General features: G+C 36.1%; 1 protein-coding gene across 2 annotated transcripts; it reads right to left on the bottom strand.

The window, feature by feature from the left end:
- Positions 1-5,353: 5,353 nt before the first annotated feature.
- dhodh (dihydroorotate dehydrogenase) lies at positions 5,354-19,767 on the bottom strand. Of its 2 annotated transcripts, none has more exons than XM_059345686.1 (9): positions 19,713-19,767; positions 18,094-18,306; positions 17,813-18,012; positions 15,001-15,083; positions 13,836-14,023; positions 11,008-11,121; positions 8,169-8,322; positions 6,755-6,914; positions 5,354-6,186 (listed from the first exon to the last, which is right to left on the bottom strand). In XM_059345686.1, the coding sequence occupies exons 1-9, from the start codon at positions 19,728-19,730 to the stop codon at positions 6,105-6,107; spliced, it is 1,212 nt and encodes a 403-aa protein (XP_059201669.1). In that variant the 5' UTR covers positions 19,731-19,767; the 3' UTR covers positions 5,354-6,104. The 2 variants fall into 2 exon arrangements, with proteins under 2 accessions (XP_059201669.1, XP_059201676.1); XM_059345693.1 differs by having other exon boundaries at positions 15,007-15,083.
- Positions 19,768-23,496: the final 3,729 nt, after the last annotated feature.

Below are 23,496 nucleotides of genomic sequence, written 5' to 3'. Positions count from 1 at the left end.
AACTTGTTCAGAGCTTACTGCACCCCTATGTACACAGCCCCTCTCCGAGTGAGGTATAAGAAAGAGAGCTTGCGCAAACTCCAGGTTGCATATAATGACTGTCTCAGAATCCTGCTCAAGAAGCCCAGGGATAGTAGTGCCAGCAAGCTTTTTTGTGATTTAGGGATAAACAACTTCCAGGCCACCCCGAGAAGACTGATGTATAAGTTTATATGTCGACTGCAGGGCTCCCAGAATAATCTTATTATACAGTTGACCTATCCAAGGTGTAGTTCTGGGAGATACCAGTCCTATATGTGCAAACACTGGTATTTGTGTCTTTTATAGGAAGTGTATAAGCACTGTTTTTTTTTTATATGCCACTTTTTACTGCTATTATTTATTAGATGCTTTTTTTTATTGAATTTGTAGTACTTTTTTTAATATTAGGTGATATAACACCTTTTACACTGTATGTTTGTTTTATGTACTGTATGTTTGGTTGATTGATAATGCACAGTCTAAAGTGCATTTAGTGCAAGTCCAACTCGCTATTGCTAATTAAATGGCGCATAATGTGGGCACAAAGGGGTTGTATTTAGTCGCTTAACTAATTATAGGTGAGATTTGGGTACAACAGGAATTAAAGCATCTAAAGTGTGAGCTGATATTCCCTTTAACAGTCAGGTGCACTGCTATTTAAATGGTGGACTGGGCAGATTGGAGTAGTGAGTGTTTTTCTATCCACCTGTGTAGGTGCTTCTGAATAATGCATCCTCTAATTGGCTGGAAAATACTGCGACATTGACTTCAGACCAGGTTTGTGTTGGTGAGTGGTGTAAACACCTTCTGCTGCCTCAAGGTAGCAAGACTAACACACCCATGGGTGCACAGATGGGTGTAAACATATTGGCAACGTTTGGGCAGAAAAAGCAAGCAATTCGAAGAGATCACTTTGGTTTCTGGGAACTTTATGGAATTCCATAAACTCTAAAATTATTCAGAAACACAAATTAGATTTTAATCAATAATAATAAAAAAAATGCAGCACAGCTTTTATTATTCAGTGAGAAGAAACTATCTAACCTCAGGCCTTTTTCTCAGCTAATTTTTTGCATTAGCATTGTTTTGGTTACATACGTTTTGCATACAGATCCTACAAAGACACCCACTGCTGTTTTATTGTTTGTTTGTTTCCTTTGCAGGCTTCCAACTAATTCCCTCTTCTTCATCGGCCGTATGTGACAGACAAACAATGCTTGAACTCTCTAACAGCAGTAATTGGTTTTTGTCCCAAAGATGAAAGATTGAAGATAAATGCTAACCTCTGCTCCACAAGACTCAAAAATACAAATAAAGGCAGGTATCTAGGTGTAGTTATGGACCCAGACCTCAACTTCAACACCCACACAAAGACTATTACTGAATCAGCCAATTACCACCTCAGAAACATGGCAAGAGTCAAGAGATTTCTGTCCAAACAAATTGCAGAAAGACATTTTTAGTAGGTCAGATTATTCTATTTTCACAGATCTGAGCAAAAAAAATCAACCAGGCAGCTGCAGCTCATCCAAGATGCAGCTGCCAGAGTCTCACTTACACGAGTCCTCAAATCAATGCACTGGCTTCCTGTGGGCCAAAGAATACAGGTGCATCTCAATAAATTAGAATATCATAGAAAAGTTGATTTATGTCAGTAATTCAATTCAAAAAGTGGAAATAACACATTATATAGATCCATTACACACAGAATTAAACATTCCATGTCTTCATTTATTTAATTTCTTCTAATTATAATGATTGTGGCTTGGCTGGGACAGGTAATTTCAGTGTTCCCAGGATCAAAACCAAGCAAGGTGAAGCTGCATTTAATTTCTCTGCTCCTCACCTGTGGAACAAGCTCCCTGAATACCTGAAGTCTGCTGAAAACTGTCCGCTCATTTAAAGCAGGGCTGAAAACATTACTGTTAACTTCTGCTTTCTCATAAATACAAAGGATATTTTTTGCAATCCTTTTAATTTCTTTTTTAAAGTGTTTTCATCGTCTTCTAAATACACTTTAACTGCTTTAATATTTCTAGTGCAGTGCCCATAGGAAGGATGTATTCATATAGTGGGAGAATAAGTAGATTTTTCAATTATGGCCAAATGAGGTTGTGTGTGAAAGTGGGATGTACAATGAGGTGTAATACTCTTGCTAGTGTAACATTAAATAAACACTATCTTTCTGTCCGTATTATGCTTAGCTGTCAGTTAATAAAGTTTTGTTTCCACCATTTTCAGTGGATCAAACTGATGCAGAAGAAAGGGCTTAAATCTCTGCTTAGCATGCTAATCGTAAAATAGCACATTACGCAGTATGCTGCACTAAAAGTACATCAACAAGAACCCAATTAGCTGATAAACTATATTGCATGTAAGTATCTCATATCAAATGATTATGGGCATTACGCTAAGCAACATGAATGTCATCCCTGCATTATATAGTAATGCAACATAAGAAGTGAATAAAGCCTAATCTCCGCTTAGCATGCAAATCGCGAATAACAAAATTTGCACATTGCATTCAGACGTCTGCAACTCCATAAAACACTTACTTTTCATAAGGTATGCACACCATCCAGCACATACACATTGAACATTGATATTCGCTGGAAACTATTTGAATATTATTGGAAAATCGAACCTTGGAGCGCACTTTAAAACTCCGAAAAATAAGTAGGCTAATAGACTTACAGATGAGATGAGTCAGGCGTGGAAATCCAGAACGAATTCCCTAAAAGGTGTCCGATCGGAAAAACAGTGCAATGCCGCAACAGGTCCTACGTAAATAATGATATTTTGAAAAATGAATTCAAAAATCTTCAAAATCGAGGATGCACACCTTCGTGCCATGCGTAATCCACATACAAAATCTTAGGTCAGTTTGACTAACACACACACACACACACACACACAGATATTTTAATTCTGCTTTTAATGCGGCTTCGATTGCTTTGAATGACCTTGTGTTTGAATGGTGCCTTACAAATAAATTTGCCTTGCCTAACCTTTTGAATACATGCAAAATGCTAGATAACGTCGATACACATTTTGTTAATAATCCTTCAAGATGATACATGGCCTGCATTGACCTTCCTTTTCCTGTTAGCTTTCAGATTGTATCAAAGCATGGCACAAATAGCATCTCTGAGACAGATAAGCGCTGCCTCCTGGCTATAATCGATGTCATATGAGGAAACTTCATCTAAGTGGCCATCAGTTATAAAGTTGTGCTTGTCTGGAAGCCAGGCCTCGCCTCGCCTCGCCTCCCACTTGTGACACTACATACAGGATACAAGCCACTCTGGACTTGACCTCGGGGAGGGAGGAGAAGGAGACTGGAGGTGCCTGGCAGCTCACAGCTGATCCTCACAGAGCTGCAGACTTCACTGGCTCCGTCTAATGTCCGCTGTTTATTCTGGGATTCGAAGGCGGTGTTGTGATAAGCCACGAAGGCAGCGCGATGTGTCAATGAGTGAGGAAAAACCCCAAAAATAACAACAAAGGCAGCTTTGGGAGGTCATGACACCACAATACCCACAGCTGATAACAACAGAGGGGAGTGAGAATTCAGCTGAGAGGAAGAGGACTTGAAGGGCTTTCTCTGCTGCTGCCGGGAAACATATCAAAGTCATCTTAGTTCTTTCAAGGCGGAGAATCATCAGCGCTCCACTGTGTTGGCTGCAGATGATTAGAAAGGATCAGTCAACTACACTCTGCTCAGGCAGAAGATGTTAAAATAAAAGCCACTGCAGCTCTTCCCACAGACTAACCTTGTTTTTGTTTTGTTTGTAACATGGTTGTAGCTTAAAGCATATTTTGCATATGCTGTATGATTCATTCGCAACACGTGCCACGTACACACAGCAGAGTTTGGACGGTACACTGTACAAGTAAATTCAGATATATTTTTAAAAAGCACATTATTCTAGCCCTGCTCTAATAGAACAAATTGCATCCCACAGCCTGAGAGTTTTACTTAATGTCATATGATGGGGAATAAAACAGCAGAGCCTTTAAAATCTCCCGAAAAAGATTTCTTTCATCAGCTTCAAGATGTTGAAGTGCAGGAAAAACAGGACGGTTTCATTCAACAGCCTCACTTCACTGGGCAAAATGATTAATGTAGTATTTGTTAATGTTGTTTTCTTTTGGTCGACAGTAGAGAGATCAATCAATATTCCATGAAAGGTTCAGTGAGTGATTCTAATCCAATATGTGATTATTATGTGTGTGCTGTTTATACACAACCCTGGTTCTGAAAGTGAAACATAGCGGCTCCGACTGAGACATACGACATTATTCCAACCAAACAACAGCAGCTGTGTTTGTGTACAGGACAGAGAAAAGGCTACAGACGTAGAAATAGAAAGGCGGCGGTAAAACAGGAGCACTGTGTAATTGTTTGGGTGTCGAGTTCAAACATTAAGAATCTCGATAAACCATTCTGTCTGTGGGATACAATCTGAGTCCATCTGTGCATGTACATGTTTGTCATTCCTTGTTGTTAATTCCTTTCCTTTCATCAACAACCTCAGCTGCTGGCTACTTTTAATGGCCTTATTTTTGGCTAATTTAATTTATTACCTTTTAAAACCCTGCGGACACCCTGCTAGAGCCAGGCGGCAACCTCCGGGTCTGAGCAGGGAGGCAAACCAGGAAGTGCTTTAAGTTGCATTCTACCGAAAATTCCAGCAGGGGGCGCTAAGTTTGGCTGCAGAAAGAATTCTGTCCAATGATTTCAATGCAAAATGAGAAAACTTCTCACTCGATTTTACCTCAGACATTTTTTTAGGACAACACTATGGTCTCAATCGCTAGTTAAAAATCTTCTTCAAGACAATTTGATGTTAATAGTTCAAATAATGGCCCCATTTCGAGGAAAACAGAAGATAAAGAATCTAATGATTTGGGGCGTGACTACCTTTGATTGACAGGTCACTAACAAGGCGAGCCGTCATCAGGAGAGAAGGAGAACAATGCGTATCCACTGCAACGTGCCAAAAAAGTTATATAAAACATTTAAATGGATATTAAAAAGGAGGTTTACCGGTTTGGTCTCATAACTTTGACCCTTTCACTGTATTTTCACTTAAGTTTATTTGAATGTTTTGTTCAGTAAAAATGTGATCAGATCCCTCTCGCTCCACAGTCCAAATATGGTCACTACGTACATTATTTATATACAGTTTATGGGTAGAGCACATACCACTAAGGCTGAGTCCTTGTCACAGCAGACCAAGTTTTCATTCTCTCCATTACGGCCTAATAAAGCACTGAAAATGACCCAAAAATGATCTTAAAAAACAAAAAAAAAAACAGGGTTCCAGTTTAAGGTGTTGCCATTTTGTCACATTAGAACACAGATTTACCAGAATTCTTATTTATTATTTATTTTTCCTGTTACCAGTCATACCATTACAGCATCGTGATTCCACTTGTGAAACTCCCACACTGGAACAAATACCCATTATATACAATTTCATACGGACTTGTGTATCTCAGTTGCCAGGCATGGCATTGCCATTTTGTTCAGTATAATCATAAATACATTAAGTTTTTGCACTCAGGCGACAGTAAATAACACAATGTCAACATTCGAATGTATGTTTCTGAATTTAAAAATTCCTAAGAATGACGATAACCAACAAGTTTTACTATTTTATCCATTTAGCATCATGTGAAATGATTTTCCTTACACACAAAACAATAGTTGATGTTTGTAAAAAGGTTTGAGAGGTTAGTTTGTTTGAAGAGTTCAAGCACTTTGGTGTCACTGTGCACTTGAGAAACATTTACCGCTGTTACACTGTAACAAAAGATGAAATAAAAACTCGGCTTCACCGAGTTCGCCACAATGTTCAAGTAAAAGTAAGAAACCGAGATTTGATGCCTTCAGCATTTGCTCACCGCAAAATACTGAAAATATGGTTTCAACAGCAACCGGTTTGGACGATATCTCATCCTGGGAATCCAGACGGACGGATGGATAATCGCAAATACTCAGCGTTCATCAGAGTTCAGAAAGAGTTGAGGATCGTGGTGCCTGATTGGAGTCTCTGTGTTAACATTTACCATCTCTGTCAGCTCTGCTTAGGAGTCGGTCCGTCCGCTGCCCTGTGGTCTGCTCCCACCGCCTCCGATACGCTTCTGAAACCTTGTTCCCTGGAAAAAAAATGTGGATAGATTTGTCTGGAGAAATAAAGGATGTTTTTCAACAGTGGCTGCAGCCATCAGGCCCGGAAAAACAGTTACAAGAAATCATTCATCCCCTCTTCAATAACTGTCCTAAACAGCACAAAAAGTGTGTCTAAAAACAAAATAAAAACACTAAATCTGAGGGAAATGATCTTGCTGCATCGACAGATAATTTGAGATTTCTTGAATTAAGGTTGTTAAATCTAGAAATAAGCATGTTGAACACTTAAAATAAGAAATTAACTTTTTGGTTACTTTTTGGAGGTTTCAGATTGTCTGACTGCTTGTGTTTCTTCCACTATTGACTTTGAAGCGCTGCATTCAAAGATTTTAGCAGCTTACTTGGTGAGTGAAATTTTACCTCCAAAAATAAGACCAATGTTGTAATAAACCACAACTATCATTTAATTATGAAAAAGGAAACCTGTACAAACACCCTTTAACCTACATTGGCTTAATGAAACAAAGACCTTTTATTTAAATATTTTAAAAAAATGTTTCTTTTACTTTAATTCCCATTCACAGTGATACTCACTTAAGAAGTTGTTCCAATTCCCGCTTTATCTTGATGACGATGGGCGGACCCTGGTAGGTCAGAGCTGTGTAAAGCTGAACCAGCGACGCACCGGCACGGATCTTATCCAGAGCATCCTGCCCACAGGCCACACCTCCGATTCCAACGATCAGTACTTTACCTACAAGAAATACACCTATTTAATATGTACTGTTTGTTCTCAGGTGGTTAGACATGGGAAATACGGAATAAGTGTGTAAAAAAAAAGGTACCTTGCGAAATAAGTCTGTTTTTTGTTGTTTTTTTAAAGATCTACTCATATCACAGAGTCAGTGAGACATCTTTTGTTCAGATGTTCATAGTTTGATTAACATTAAAGTATTTTTAATTTTTTTAAAGGGAAAGCAACAGATGAAAGAAAAGCTTTATTGAGCAATGGCTTAGTGCATCTGTTGGATTGGTGCTTGTATCAAAATGTATTTACTGTATATTGCCTGATGAAAATTCTATACCAAATTGTCTTTTCAACTCCTGGACTTTGTATGGCTTTTCTTAATAAATATAAAATTATATATATATAAAAGTGGTGTTAAAGGAAGATAATTACTGAGCCAAAGTGTTGCTCACACCTAGCAGAAAAGCTATCACAAGTCAGTGGTTAGATATAATACAGGAATTATTTATAATGGGGAAAATGACCTATTGTCTAAGATTGTTGGAAGATTAGTTGAACAGAAAATGGGAAAAATGGATTAGGTTCCAACATGAAGACATCAGTGATGTATAATTAAATTGATGATGATGTAAACTGATGAATTAAAGTAAGTAAGTACGATAAGTAAGTTAGTAAGTAAGTAAGTAAGTAAAGTTTATTTATATAGCACTTTTCACAGATAAAATCACAAAGTGCTTTTCAGAAGATAAAAATAAAGAAATAAGATAGGGGAACATAAGGTAATTACACAGTTAAAACACAATTCAAACACAATGAAACATAAAAATTATAAAATGATATGCGCAATGCATGGTGCTCATCCAAATGTCTGTCTAAAAAGATATCTGGTCCACAGAAATAGCAGACCGAAGGGCTAGAGGCAGAGAGCTTCAAAGTTTGGGTGCCACATATTCAAATGACGATCACCACGTGTTTTCAGACGTGGAACAGACAGAAGATGTCGTGTGTTTAACCTAAGAGACCGAGCTGACAGATATGGGTGAAGTAGTTTAACAATATACAGGGGAGCCTGACCATGTAATGCTCTATATGTGAGAGTAAGAATTTGTGTTAAGTAAAGAGTGCAATGAAATATATTACTGGATGTAAACTGTAAATACCTCGGAGTTGTAATTAGTTGTGTTATTGTGTCTCATTTCTATATGCAAAAAAATCAATACAAAGGAAAGTGGAAAAAACCAAATAAAGATTATAAGGTACCTTTGGTGAGGTTGTACATCTCTCTGACGGTGCGGGTGGAGAGGTCTTTGAGAGGCTCGCCGCTCAGACCTCCAACCTCAGACTTGTTTGAGTCCTGAAGACTCTCTGGTCTGGACACGGTGGTGTTGGACACCATTAAACCATCCACCCCCAGCTGCAAACACAAAGGAGAGCAAACACAAAAGAGAGGAGAGGAAATTAGTGGCATGTGTGCCTGCAGCAACAGGAGCAGAACTGATGCATGTAGGCGAGTAAGAGTAAAGACCTCTAATGTAAAATGCACTGTGACAACAAGAGAGAGGCAGAGTGCTGTTTAAATTTTGCTTTTGCCTTCTTAATGTCTCTTCCATTACGGTTTGTCTCCTCCTCACTCCAATGAGCACAAAAACACCACTCTGTATTTGAAAAAAAAAAAAAAAATACTCAAGTAGTGATGAGGTTACCAGAGCAGAGAGGAGCCAAATGTTTTCAAATGTAAACTTCACATTGTTCTGCTGAGGCTGAAAATTAACCAGTTAGAGTGAAAACAATCAGCCAGAGAGATGTGGAGCATTACTTAACACTTCTGGCAGACACATCTGTGTAAAAAAGCTCCACAGTAGCCTTAAACTGAAGACAACAGGGGCTCATGGTGATGTGGAGGCCTGTTTGTCACTTGTTACTTTTAACTGCTAAACAACACTGATTTACACAATCACTGCCTATTTAAAATTGACATGAGAGTCAATAAGTCAAATCCACGTTGAAGAAACATGATATTTAATACAGCAAGCTACAGGTACATCTCAAAAAATTAGAATATGGTGAAAAAGTTCAATATTTTTTGTCAATTATTTCAGAAAGTGAAACTCGTATATTATATAGATTCATTACACAGAGTGAACTATTTCAAGCCTGTATTTCTTGTTATTTTGATGATTCTGGCTTCTGGAGATAATGAAAACACAAAACTCAGTGTCTCAGAAAATTAGAATATTACATAAGATCAATTATAAAAAAGGATATTTTAAACATAAATGTCAGGCTTCTGAAAAGTCTGTTCATTTCTATACATCAATACTTGGTTGGGCTCCTTTTGCATGAATTTCTGCATTAATACTTGGTGGCATGGAGGAGATCAGCCTACAGCACCATGTTGCTTTTATAGCAGCCTTCAGCTCATCTGGTGTCTCTCACCTTCCTCTTGACAACAGCCCATAGACTCCTATGGGGTTGAGGTCAGCCCAGTTTGCTGGCCAGTCCAGCCCAGTAACACCATGGTCACTGAAGCAGCTTTTGGTACCTTTGCCAGTGTGGGCAGGTGCCAAGTCCTGCTGGGAAATGAAAGCAGCATCTCCAAAGAGCTTGTGGAAGCATGAAGACTCTAAAATGTCCTGCTAGATGGCTGCTATGTTGACTGTGGACTTCAGAAAACACAGTGGACCAACAGCAGCAGAGGACATGGACCCAAACCACCACTGACCCAGGACCAGCACATTACACTTCTGATCAATATTATAATTTTAAGACACTGAGTTTTGGGTTTTCATTATCTCTATAATAATAACCAAAATCACTATCAAGAAAACCATGGAACATGGCTAGACATCAGCTCTTAAATTAAACTCTTATGAGCTATTTTTGTGCAGTGAAGAGTCAATCTCCTCTCTCTCCTTATTCTCCACTGTATTCTCTAACTGTTTTTTTCTTCCCTTTACGTCACCTAATGAAAAGAGATTGCAACAACAAGATTGCATTGCCAGGTGATTTTGGTCTGGTGTTTTTCTTCGTGTGTGTGTAACAAAAGGTCAAGCTGAGAACTTTCTATGCCTATATTTTTAAAGCCCCTGACTAATATGGAATATCATGATATAGCTTTCCTTACACAGTATCTATATTAAATCTATATGTGATATGTTTTTAAACCACAACAGTGATGAATCAAGAAAATAAAGCATTTAAATGTACACTTGATCAATTAACAGCTGCAGTACCAATAGCAAGTGCATGTTTATTTCATTTATCATATTGAGATTTTTGTGCAATAATAAAATATTGGCTTGGAAATCTCCTGAAGCCAGAAGGAACCTAAACATGTAACTAAACTTATATCAGTTATGATTTAAATTTCTCAAAGTCTTCAAAGAGGATCTAATGCTAGTAAAAACCAATTTGTATTTTTTTTTTCTGTGTAGTTTATTCATTGCCTGATTTTATTAACTGATTCTGCTGAAAAGTTTAAATCTTCTTTTTGCATTGTAAAGCATTTTGAAGCTCTGAGAGATCTTTTATTCTTATTACTAACAGGGAGATTTTATTGATGTTAAAGTTGATTCAGTCATTCAAAAAAGAAGCTGGCTGCACCCTTGAATAGGGTGTGTGTGTGTGTTTTGCATAAGATCAAGTGACATGAGTGACTCAAGTTATTAGTATTGTCACTTCAGAGAAAGACGTGAACTTTTTCCTTTGAAAAATTTGAATATGTTTTTCTTACATCCCTGAGGATAGAAAAGCAAACAATAAAACCATTTATAAACACTACAGATCAAGGATTTATATATATAATTTTATATATGAAAGCAATATGTGTAAACTTGAAAATTATTTTTTCTTGCATTTTTCTTGTTAAGATTTCAGATTTATTTTTTTGGAAAAAACAATTTCAAATGATATCTTCCTCCATCTGAGGAAAAACTAGACCTCACGAACACAAGAGACACAATCCTGCCTGAATTAAAGCTGCGCATGGCTATAAATATAAAACACAGCAGAAAAGAAAAGTGGAGATATTTGAAATGAGAAGAGAACAAGCTAGAGAATCTAAACCACAATGAAATGACTGCAACAAATAACTTCCAACCTCCGTGACGACGTCAGCGATGTCTTGTTTGTCCTGCTCGGTGAGGTCAGGAGCGATCTTCACCAGGACCGGCGGTTTGCGTTCTCCCTGCAGGGCATCACGTTCCTTCAGCACCTGAGCAGATTGTATGAGAAGGTGAGAACATGAGGTGAGAGGGCACAGAGAGCTACGGCTTAAACAGAAACACAAATTATTGAGCTGAAAACCTCAAGAAGGAGAAGGTTTAAGAGTTCAGAAAGGATGGACAATGGGCTCAAAAAAAACCACAGAATAATTACTTCTTGGAAGAGTAATTTAACTCATCATCTTAAACTCAACCCATCTTAAACGCATCCTTTTTTCAAATAAATAAATGCTGTTAAACACGGACACTTTGCCCCCTGCCTTCAGGAAAACGCTACAAGTCACAAAAATCATAGACAAACAGACTAAAGAACAGTTTCTTTTTCAGAGCAATATGTACCCTAAATGGACAATAACACATAATTTGCATCTATTGCCAATTTATCTTTTACCTTTAAACCATAGGTTTCAAACTCGCGGCCCGTGGGCCAATTGCGGCCCTCGTGACGATATTTTGTGGCCCCCACCTTGATATGAAAGTTTAATGTGAGTTTTATATGAATGGCACTTTACCGTGTTGTGTGTGGAAGGTCCCTTTAATTAATTCTTTTTTTAATAATTGTGTATCGCTTTTTAATAATTTTGTCTTTTTTGGTAATTCTGTGTCTTTTTTTGGTCATTTTGGGTCTTTTTAAAGTAATTTTGTAGGTCATAAATAGGTCATAAGAGTTTAATTTAAGAGCTGATATCTTGACATTTTCCATGGTTTACTTGATAATAATAAAAATCCTTATCAAGAAAACCATGGAAAATGTCAAGATATCAGCTCTTAAATTAAACTCTTATGAGATATTTTTTGTTCTTATCATTATATTTGTCCAAACAAATGTACCTTTGGTTGTACCAGGCATTAAAATGAACAAGAAAGTGAAAAAAAAACAAGGGTGGTCTAAAAAAATTTCCATGACTATGAGAAGCACACGCACAGTTTGTTGTATACTTTTTAATAGAATGACAATAAAGGAAATCTTGAATCTTGTTGGCATGCACCGATGAGTTCACAAGTATCTTTTTCGTTAGTTAGTTTGGTGGAAAATTAAGAAATCTCTTAAAAATAAAATATGTCCCGTTTTCTAAACCAGAGTTTCTACTTTTCTGGAAAGGTTTCATCACTGCTCTGTGTCACTGACTCACTCTCCTGACTGTGGCAAGGTCTATTTTCTCTGCATCAGGAAACATCAGAGTGGTTCAGCCATACGAGTTTGAGCCTTTAGACTCAAGAGTTTGCTGTACACAAAATCTGCAACTGACAGACGTAAGAGAATTAGTCAGCATCTTTTAGCTTGTAAATGGTATCAGCTGACGCAGCGTTCATGGTTGTGAAACATCCCATTAGATCTGCTATGATGCGCTGGAGGTGTTGGATTTCTTTTATTGCTTTAAATTTGTCTTTCAAAGGATTGACGTACTTAATGTTGCTCGTCTGACGTACGTTTGAATCTCAGGTGGCACTGAACTGCACAGACATCTCTCACTTTGGTAGAGGAACGTTAAAAAATACTTCTCTAATGAAAAACTTTGCACAAATACAAGTCAATATAGCCAAGGTCAAACATTTTAAGGACCAAAAACACTTCTTTGAGTGGAGGAAGACTCTAACAAAAAAAGAAAACAGATGATATTTGCACTGTCGATTCAAAGCTGATCCAGTTTGCCACCCAGCTGAGCAAACACTAGATTTATACCGTTATTAATCTGATATTATCCCTTGTTTTAGTGATTCTTAGTCACTTTCTTGTTCAGGATCAGAAGTTGTGCAAATTTGGCTCAATATTTTTTTTATCCAAGCTTGTTATGTTCCTTTAAGATGATATTTTTTTTCTCATGGGCTGTCAGAACTCTCAACACGCACACAGGATAAATTAGTTAACATGTGCAATAAAACTGACATGTGCAATACAATTAATATGTGCAAGACATACTATCTACCTCGTCTATGACTTTTGGAGCATTTTCAGTGATCATTTATTTATTTTTATATATATTACATCATGTCCTTGTTTTTGTCCTTGTTTAGCTCAGTGTTCTAACTTTTTTTTTAAAATGTTTTACTCATGTTTGTTTTGTGTTATGATTGCTGTAACTATACACCTTAAGCAGCAACACTCTTAATGTCATTGTATAGTTGACTATATAATAACAATAAAGGCTATTTGATTTGATTTGTAAATCTTATTGTATATAGTGCGACTGATTTTTTAGAATAACATCTACAGTCATTGAAAAAAGTATTAGACCATTGTTTCCTCCCATTATTTGTTCATTTTAATCTCTCGTACAACTAAAGGTACGTTTGTTTGGTAAAATATAATGATAACAACAAAAATAGCTGACAAGAGTTTAATTTCAGAGCTGATACCTAGCCATTTTCCATGTTTTTTTGATAATAACCAACATAATTATCAAGAAAACCATGGAAAATGTCTATATATCAGCTCTTAAATTAAACTCTTATCAGCTATTTTTGTTGTTAGTCTTACCAGGCATTAAAATGAACAAGAAGTCAGAGAAAACAAGGGTGGTCTAATAATTTTTTCCATGACTGTACTGTATGGGAAGATGACATCATTTCACTTGCAATTTAAATGCAATTTCAATTTAGGGGGAAAGACTGAGAAATAAGGCCATGTTATTTTGTGTTTACATTTTTATCCCTGCTAGGTCCCAACAACCCTGTAATTAGGTGAATATTCAGGCGGCCGTACCGTCTGCAGGAGCTGGTGGAGCTCAGCCTTGCCCTGTAGATCCCGGAGACCTGGTGTGTTGGGACTGCTGACGTTCACCACCAGGTAGTCAGCCAGCGGGCCCAGCACTCTCACCCCCTCCAAGTAATCTGCCCCTGCGTCCTGGGACAACTTGTTCTTCCCCAGGTTGATGCCCAGGGGAAGGCCAGCTATAAACACAGACACACACACACACACACACACACAGAGGAAGGTTCAGACGAGCACAAACACAGGCTGCATCATCAGACACATGACTCAACTGGGACAGAGGCTGCTGATGTGTTAAATGACCTGCAAGCAGATATGGATCAGACACAATAAAACGTGGGACAAGGACAGGCCAAGATCATTAAAACACAACTGTGAACCTAATTTTTTTTTTTTTTGGCCTCATTATAACAAACTAAGAGACAAATTAAATATTAAATGCGCCCCAGAAAAAAGAAAAGGACGAATTTATATCAGACTTATTATAGTAATCAAGCTGTAAGCAACCTTGAAACAAGTATTCATTTTTTTCTCTACTGCTGCTACAGATATTATTAATGACTCAAACTTTTTTTTTGCCCAAACTGATTCCACACTGCTGCTTTTCTACAACAATAATCCACCACACATCAGCTTCTCCATCTTCTCTGTTCTCATTATCGTTTTGTTGCTTTCTCATTTTAAGATTCTTTTACTGGTTTATAAATCTCTTAATGGTCTTAGTCCAGCCTATTAATCTGATTTACTTTTATCCTATGAACCCTGGAGGACCCTCAGGTCTTCTGGCCTTTTAATAAAACAAAAAGTTAGAAGAAAAACCCACGGTGAGGCGTCATTTTCCCACTGTGGTCCACGTTTGTGGAACAGCCTCCCTGAAGACCTGAGGGCATCAGAGACTGTTCATATTTTTAAGAGCAAACTTAAGACTTATCTTTTTAATTTTAATCTTTTTTTGAAAGTTTTCTAAAATATTTTCTTTTTTCATGACAGGTGGTCTCATAAATTTGTTAAGCACTGTACATTTTAGATAAACGTGTCAACTTGTTTGGAGTCACGCTCATATCTTGAGTAACTCCTGTCCTTGGTGTTATGAATAAAGTACATTTAAAAAAAAAGAAAAACAATCAAGAAAGAACAGATTTTGCTGTGTGCCAACCTTTACTTTGCTGTTGCTGTGTCTCTTCTCTGGCTTTCAGCCTCTGTTGTGCTTCTGCCAAACCACAGCTGTTGAATCCATACCTGGTGAGAAGCATGCATGCAAAGTCTTAAACATATTTAAAAAATCTACTTACAAATATCGATAACACTGCAAGCTACTAAAGCTGCAGCTTGAACTGTACTGCATAAATAATGATGTGAACATGCAGATTAACTGATTAAATCATCCCTTTAGGGCTAAAAAAAATACCTAGTTTGTTAAGGAATGTAGTTATATAAGTGGTAACTGTATAATTGTGTCTATATGGGGACGTCATGCAGAGCGAATCCACAACTTGCAAATCCAAGATGCTGGATTATTCCTCATGGGGCATCATATTTTTCTTTGCCTGCCTGATCTTCTGCCTTCACTGCACTTTCTGAGACACCAGCTTCCTCACAAACATGGATGAAGTCTCATGATAAATGCATGTCATTATAATGAGACATTTCTTGTTATAAAACACAAGCACACGTAGTTATAAAATGAAACTTCCAGGCATGTTTACTCTAATTTGTTGGTATATTTGCATGCAGATTGTATATATTTGCTTTATTGCTACATATGTACTATTAAAAAGACAACGCACTGTCTCTGGAGTTTATTGTGGAAATACTGTTCTGCTAAATAAATTATATATACTAGGTCATCCTGTGAATGAACCCAATCAAATGCACTCAATACTACAGCCCTCATATAAAGACATATACAGAATATGTAATGATTCAAATCAGATTGTTCTTAGAAAGCTTTTTAAATCACAGGTGAATTGCATGCTGCTCAGAACTCATAAATGTAAATTACCAATTCCACTGTGTATAATGACAGAGAGAAATAAAAAGAGCTGGGAATTAAAGATTTCTTTCATTTAGCTCATTCAAGTCTGTGTTGCAAATTAAATCTGCAAAGCAAAAAAGGTAAAAACCATGAACTCCTATTCACGGCTTTGTAAATGTGAAGCCTTTGGTAGCAAACATGTAGGCAGCATAATCTCTCTGAACACTGAGTGATGTGGAAAAATATAAATTATACGGTGACATTTCCATCTCCTTTCTTAAGGATTTTATCATAAACTGAGGCTGACTGTTATATAAATTCAATTAAGTCATTGTGACATTACATAAAACTGGGCTGTTAATCTACAGAACAACAGAAAAATAAATAAAATATTGGTTCTATAAAGTAAGCAACTCAAATTCAGCACTAAATGACCCACCAAGCAACAGTTTAAGGCTATGACAGCATTTATGATAAATTTATCAATACTGGTAAATTTCCTTTCCATGGGAAATTAAGCAGGGGAATTTTTGGGAAATTTATGGGAATTAATGGGAATTTGTGGGAATTAACTGGAAATTGGGGGCAATTTAAAAAAACTGTATCATATCCAAACATAAATAAATACGTCATAAGACGACATCCGTGCTAAATAATACAATTTTAAAAACATGACATTTCAACAGATTTAGTTGTAAGTAGAACTTTAGTTTTTTTTGTTAAATATTACTCATTAGTCAATATTATGCTAAAATATATTTTCTCCAGCTATATTTAAGTTTAAATTTTGTAAATTCTCAGTTTATTTCCTGTTTATTCCCATAATTCCCTGTTTATTCCAATAAATTACTGTTTATTCCCATGGAAAGTTTCCAACTTTGAAAATTCACGGAATTTTGCCACCCTAGCAGTTTTTTAATCTTTAATATGACCATGGGGATATGAGTAAGATTATGTTTATATATTATTTATATTGGAAATTATTTCCATTAGCATTAAAGCATTGAAATATATTTAAAGAAACACACTGTGCCACTGGTGGAAAGAAGGCTGCATCACCCATTTTCACAAGCAGGCAGAAATGCTTTTCCACTAACGGCACATTAAAAGTAAAAATTGTCAACGCAGAACAAATGTAGGCTAAACATTGTATAAATATTAAGTCAGTATAAAGACAGAAACCTCTCTGAGCGCGGTCGTATGTCGTATACCACTTACTATATACTGTGTATATCCCTGCATATATTTAAATATATTTATTCACCGATGTCCATACTACTACTACTACTACTACATGCAACAACGTATTTAACCTATTTAACATGCTAAAATATATTTTCTCTAATGTGCAATGTCTGTAAAATGCAAAGCACTTTAAGGAAACAAACACAAAAAATATATATTAATAATAAATGCAAAATAACAGAAATGTATATTTCTAACATATATGTCTTATTTTTTTATATTCTTATTCTGTTCTTATATCTATGTGTCTGTATTTTTAGCTGTTGTGAAAACTAAATTTCCCCACTGCAGGGTAAATAAAGTCTTGTCTTATCTTAACTTGAAGCTTCAGCAGTTTATTGACCAAATACTTTTATACTTCTACTTGAGCAGGTTTGTCAAATGATCATTTTTACTTTTACATTTTAACTTTTTACTTTTTTTTTTTTTTTATTATTTTTTTGGCATTTTGTTGCTTTATTGATAGTGAGAGATAGAAAGGGGGTGATAGAGGGGAAGGCATGCGGCAAAGGGAGCTCAGGCCGGATTCGAACCCGGCTCCGCCGCAGCACACGGCATACATGGTTAGCGCTCTACCGGTGTGAGCCACCGGGACGCCCCTACTTTTTCTTTTTTAGCATTTTTCATAGAAGTGATTGATTTCCGGTGCTCTAACCCACCACTGTGTACAGCTCTACATGTTATAATGTAGAATCACAAACATCGTCTATTTCTTTATGATTTTTTTTTTTTTTTTTTTTGGACTCACCTGTTAATAACTGCGTTATCTGCAGTGAGTCGAAACACTCGTGGTTTAGGGTTCCCCTCCTGAGGTTTGGGAGTGATTGTTCCAACTTCAACGAAGCCAAAACCCACTTTGTACAACCCGTCTACGGCCTCTCCGTGCTTGTCGAAGCCCGCTGCGATCCCGATGGGGTTTTTGAACTTTAACCCCAGAGCGTTCACTTCCTGTAGATGCATGAAAATAAACAAGTCTTCAGAGTGTTAAGAGGAAAATAATGCAAGCAGAAAGTGAGGTTACATTCTTACCAGTGATGCAGGGTCCTGGTAGCGGTTCAGAGGAACCAGACCCAGACCGATCGCCTTCACGGCCAACACATGCGCCGTCTCTGCCCCCACAATCCTTTGCAGCAGGGGCATCAGCTGATTGGCGTAGAAGCGCTCATCTCCAACCGCAGTGAGGTAGGAGGCAAACAGGAGGCCACCTGAGCTCAGGATCTTCACTGCGTCTTTTAACTGCTTCTGTTGACGAGAGAAGTGAATACATAAAACAAATTACTCACCAATTCATCCATCAGTTTGTCACAAACATTCAAAAACAACACAACTGGAGATATCTGTTTTTTCACTGGGGAGGAAGGCGAGAAATTGAAGCAGTCAAATTACAATGTAGAGCAGTAAAAATTACTATATTTTCCTCTTAGATGTAGTGGAGTAAAAGTTGCATAAAATCACATTTCTTTTTTTTTTTTTACACTTTTGTGCTGACTAAATGTTGTGTTGGTTACCTGCGATCCAACTTGGACAAACAGTCCTTCAGTTATTTTATATTTAAATCATGTTTTCTTGGCACAAACTGACTAAAAATAACCTAAATAGCAGAAAGCAGATGCATAGATGTGTAAACATTACTAATGTTGCAGCTAGAAATATATAGTTGATATCAACTAGTCTACTTCATAAAATGTGGGGTAAATACCAATTACTACATCATAACTGTAGCTGATGCACCTATTCTGAAAACACTTCTTTCCTTTTCAGTTTGAGCACTGCCTCTATAGTACTTATTATTATAGATAACAATTATTCACCATCTCATAATATATATATAGTTATTTCAGTGATTATTTTTAACCACCAATTCAGACTTTATATTATTCTGTCACTGGAAACTTTTCTACATTTTTCATTTTTACTTGTATTTTTTTACCTGAATTTTATTTTTGAAGGTGCAATAATAATAATAATAATAATACATTAAGATATAGCAACTGTAAAGAAATGTATAATCAGCTACTATTATGATGTAGTTATTGATATGTACCCCACACTTCATGACATAGACTAGTTGATATCAACTCTATATTTCCAGTTGCAACATTATTAATGCTTACACATTCATGCATCTGCATTCTGGGCTGATATATATATAACTATAGTTATATTCTTGTGTGCTTTGCTGTAGTGTTTGATAGTATAGTATGTTCTGTATAGTAGCTACTGGATACCATCCAAGTATAAATATTAAGTAAGTTAACATAAAATGGAAACTCAAGTACCTCAAAGTAATTTACAATAATGTTAATTTAGCAGATCCACCTCATAAATGTCAACCACACCACTGTGATTACAGGAAAGTTTCTCGTGACTTTAGCTGTGTTTCTTTCAGTTACAGTAAAAACATTCTTACATGCATGCCCCTAAACATGTGTCTTTGTGCAGTTTTATTACAATAACTGAGGCAGACATCTCCACTGCATGTGTTTCTGTATGCAAAGCTAAGCTGCAGTGTTTCTGCTCTAACGTTACTTTTAGCCGCAGCTAGCAAACAGCAGCTGTCACATCAAGTTCCGTTGCGACGTTTCAAACTATCCGTTTCTCTTACAAATACAAAAATAGGCTGTTAAAGAAGTTCTCTGTGAATTTACCTTCAGATGTCCCGCCATGGACCCGACTCTGTCATTGCATTAAAGGGCACTCAATGCATTTCCTAACATGTTACACAAACACACGCGGGAGCAGCTTCCTCCACATACTCTCGCGATATTTCCATCCTGGACCGAGCAGTGCTTGAAAAGTGGATGAAGTTCAAATGAGGTGCTTCATTAGAGGTTATATGACGGCAGTGGTGGATAATAACTAAGTACATTTACTCAAGTACTGCACTTAAGTACAATTTTCAGGTACTTACTTTATACTTCTACTTCACAGCATTTTGAGGCAAATATTGTACTTTTTACTCCACTACATTTAGCTGACAGCTTTAGTCACTAGTTACTTTTTGGGTCAAGATTTAACATAAAAACATAATACATTTAAAGTGATTAGAGATTTGTTTTTAAATGATACCTCATAACGGAATATTAGGTAGTTAAAATAAGCCCTGCCTCTACAAAATTAAAATGCTGCTTACATAATTGCATCAATACAAATAATGTAATAATATATTTGGAATATATAAAACAAAGTGAGTGGATCCATTCTGCATAATGAGTACTTTTACTTGTTATACTTTAAGTACATTTTGATGCTGGTGCTTTTGTACTTTTACTTCAATAAGTTTTGAATGCAGGACTTTTAGTGGAGTAATTTCACAGTGTGGTATTACTACTTTTACCTAAATAAGGGATCTGAATACTTTTCCTACCACTGTGTGACAGCGGAGAGTATCAAGCTTTACTTTGAGGATAAGATTTTTAGTTTTTTAAGAAAGTATTATTTTAATGTATATATGATAATAATATTCAGTTCATTTTCCATGTTAAGATGTTTTTTGGGGGTTGTTTTTTCCCTCTAGGAGTATTTTGTATTTCAGATATTGCACATTAGAACTTTATCCTGCAGTTAAATAGGTTGTTGTATGTGGTAGTATGAACAATGAATTAAAAAATATATTAATTATTTACATTATTATTGTGTGTGTGTGTGTGTGTGTGTGTGTGTTTGTGTTGGTGTGGAGGATATGTACACAGTATCGTTAAGGTTTAAAACAGATATATAATATAGAAAAATAAGCAGAATATATTTATATATAAGGTATCCTGTACAGCAAATATATATTTTTAAAAAAAAGTATAAAGTGTGCTATTTAGTATGATGATAAGTATAAGTAAAATAATTATCATATCATATAATTATCATAAGTTTGATAATAGTACAATATAAGTTTAATAATACAGTATCAAAATACAGTATCATTAAATGTGTCCTTGGTTCAGCTTGTGTGACATTTGGGGATGCCAACTTCACTTTGCATCTTGTTTGAGTGTCCGAAGTGATTTTCCTAATCTATTGAGAACATATGCAGAGTTTTTCAGGAAGAAAGCTCTGTGATTTCCATGTGAAAGACAGAAGAGACCTTGCTCATCCTCCAGCCACAGTCCCTGCACCACTATGTGGCTTTAGCTCCGTACGTTATAATGACTAAAATGGGAAAGTTGCTCCGAACCTCTGTCTTTTTGTGGATTTCAGTTGGATTTTTATCTTTTCTGGGAAAGTCTGAGGCTGGTGAAAGCGATGACCTCCCTCCGCGGTGTGAATTTGTTTTCAGAAGTTTCTGTTTTGAGTTTGTTGGGGGTAATGAAACCTGGTCCCAAGCCAGGAGCAGCTGTGAAAAGCGAGGAGGGGAACTCCTGAAGGTGGTGAACAGCCCGACCAAAATGTTTCTGAAGAATATCACCAGAGATGGGAACTCCAGCAACTTCAGCTGGTGGCTGGGGGAGGGGGTCCTGGGGCAGACCCAGGAACCCACCATAAGTGAGTAAAACACACACACACAAACTGCATTTCTTGTTTTTGGTTAATTATCTTTTTGTCACTTTGTTTATTGTGTTCTTCAATTGTGATCCTTGAAATAAAGCTGTGTCTATTTGAGACCCGTCACAGGCTCTGCATGCAGAGTGGTGGACAGCTCAAGCCAAAAATTTAAAAAAAAGTCAAATAAATAGTCATAATAATAGTTTGTCTATTCAAAGTGTTCAATGAAATTCATTATCAGAGGCCTGTGGCTGAACATTATTGATTTTTTTTAAAGCTAAAAGAGCAGATGTTTGAAAAAATGTGTTGCAATGCAAGAATAAAAATTCACTCCCAAATCACATAACACGACAAAGAAAAATGTATGTACTGCTTAAAAAAAGTATACCTTGAGTAAAAAATTCAGTAATTAATGAATTCTTATTAATACCATTGAAAGTGTGCAAGGTCATGATGGGTATGATGGATAGATTTAGTCGGAGCCAGTCTGTATATTTATATATTAATATATATTTATATATTTCTTGTGCACTGAGTGGGACTGCATTTTATTTGAAATGTTTTAGTACAGGGACCAATATAATATGAATTGCAATGTGTTTTGGATACTGGAGGGTATAAACATTTTTATTTTATTTCATTATATTTCTTAAATAACCACATTTTTCATCTAAATTCCTTGAGAGCTTTGCTGGAATGAAGTATAAAGCTCAACAAAACTCTTATTTAAGTCAGAAAATATTTCTCAAACAACACAAAAATCAACTCTTGAGAGATTCAGAAATAATTTATTTTTTTGATGCATCACTTAGTTCAACACTAGATCATGAGGTTTTAACTGCATCATGACATTTGCATGAAAGTATTAACAGATGTTAAATATATTAGTGTGTTACAGACCAGCTAAATAGGTTACACTTGTTTTCTTTGCCAAACTAAAATGACTTCTAGAGCTACAAATTAGTCCATCATCATAAAATTAATAGACTGCAATGTTGTTAATAGATTATCAGCATTTTCTTTTTTTTAAATTTGAGTATTTGCATGGTCCGTTCTTTTGTATTATATTCACTGTAAACAATTGTCTTGTAAATTAACAGTAAAATACTGGCAGCAGGGTTGCCAGCATTCTACTGTTAATTTTACAGTTCCTCTACTGTTATCTACTTTACAGTATGTTACTGTGACAAAACCACATACTGAATTACAGTAAAATCCTGCATTTCATTGATTTTCACAGTAGACTAAAACACAGTATAGTGCTGAAGCTAGTTGCAATATTGTTGCAGTATACAATGCAGTCATTTTTTTGTAAATAGAGCATATTACTGTCTGAAATCCAATTATTACGAATTAAGCGCTGTGTTCACTGTAACCTCAGTAATTTTAATATACCATATACTGAATGAGTTAATTAAGTAAAATACAGCCATTAAACAATGTGGACAAGAAGAGACTTAGAAAATATCATATATATATATATATACATATATATATATATATATATATATATATATATATATATATATATATATATATATATATATATATATATATATATATAAAGCTACCTACAAATATTGCCCAGAATGCATTGTTTTCTACAGTATAATACCTTTTTAATGGAAAACAGTATGTTACTGTCACAATTTGGCTGTTTTGTTACAGCAATCTGTTACAGTGTTGTCAACAATGAATATGTTTTGTTTTTGTTGGTTAGACAACACAAGCAATTTGAAGACTTTAAACTGAGCTCTGGGAACTGTAATTGATATAATTCAATTTTTCCGTATTGTATTTTATAGACTAACTGATTAATTGATAGTTGCAGTTCAGTAAATACAAATGAAGCTCAAAGCAACATCCAGTCATAAAGCCTTCCCAATGGTTTGTGTCTCTGTGTGTGTTTATGTGCAAACTCTCTTATTTTGTGCAACACAGAAAATGCTTCAAAGG

The sequence above is a fragment of the Centropristis striata genome, chromosome 2 (assembly GCF_030273125.1).
Source record: "Centropristis striata isolate RG_2023a ecotype Rhode Island chromosome 2, C.striata_1.0, whole genome shotgun sequence".
Classification (NCBI taxonomy): domain Eukaryota; kingdom Metazoa; phylum Chordata; class Actinopteri; order Perciformes; family Serranidae; genus Centropristis; species Centropristis striata.
The sequence above is the reverse complement of the archived record's forward strand: the minus strand, read 5'-3'. Positions and strand labels throughout refer to the sequence as shown.

Excerpts from the sequence above, each read along its gene's own strand:
- dhodh (XM_059345686.1), bottom strand. Across the intron at positions 18,013-18,093 it reads ACCAGGACCCTGCATCACTG|GAAGTGAACGCTCTGGGGTT; the intron begins GTAAGAATGTAA and ends ATGCATCTACAG. Across the intron at positions 15,084-17,812 it reads GATAACGCAGTTATTAACAG|GTATGGATTCAACAGCTGTG; the intron begins GTGAGTCCAAAA and ends GCTTCTCACCAG.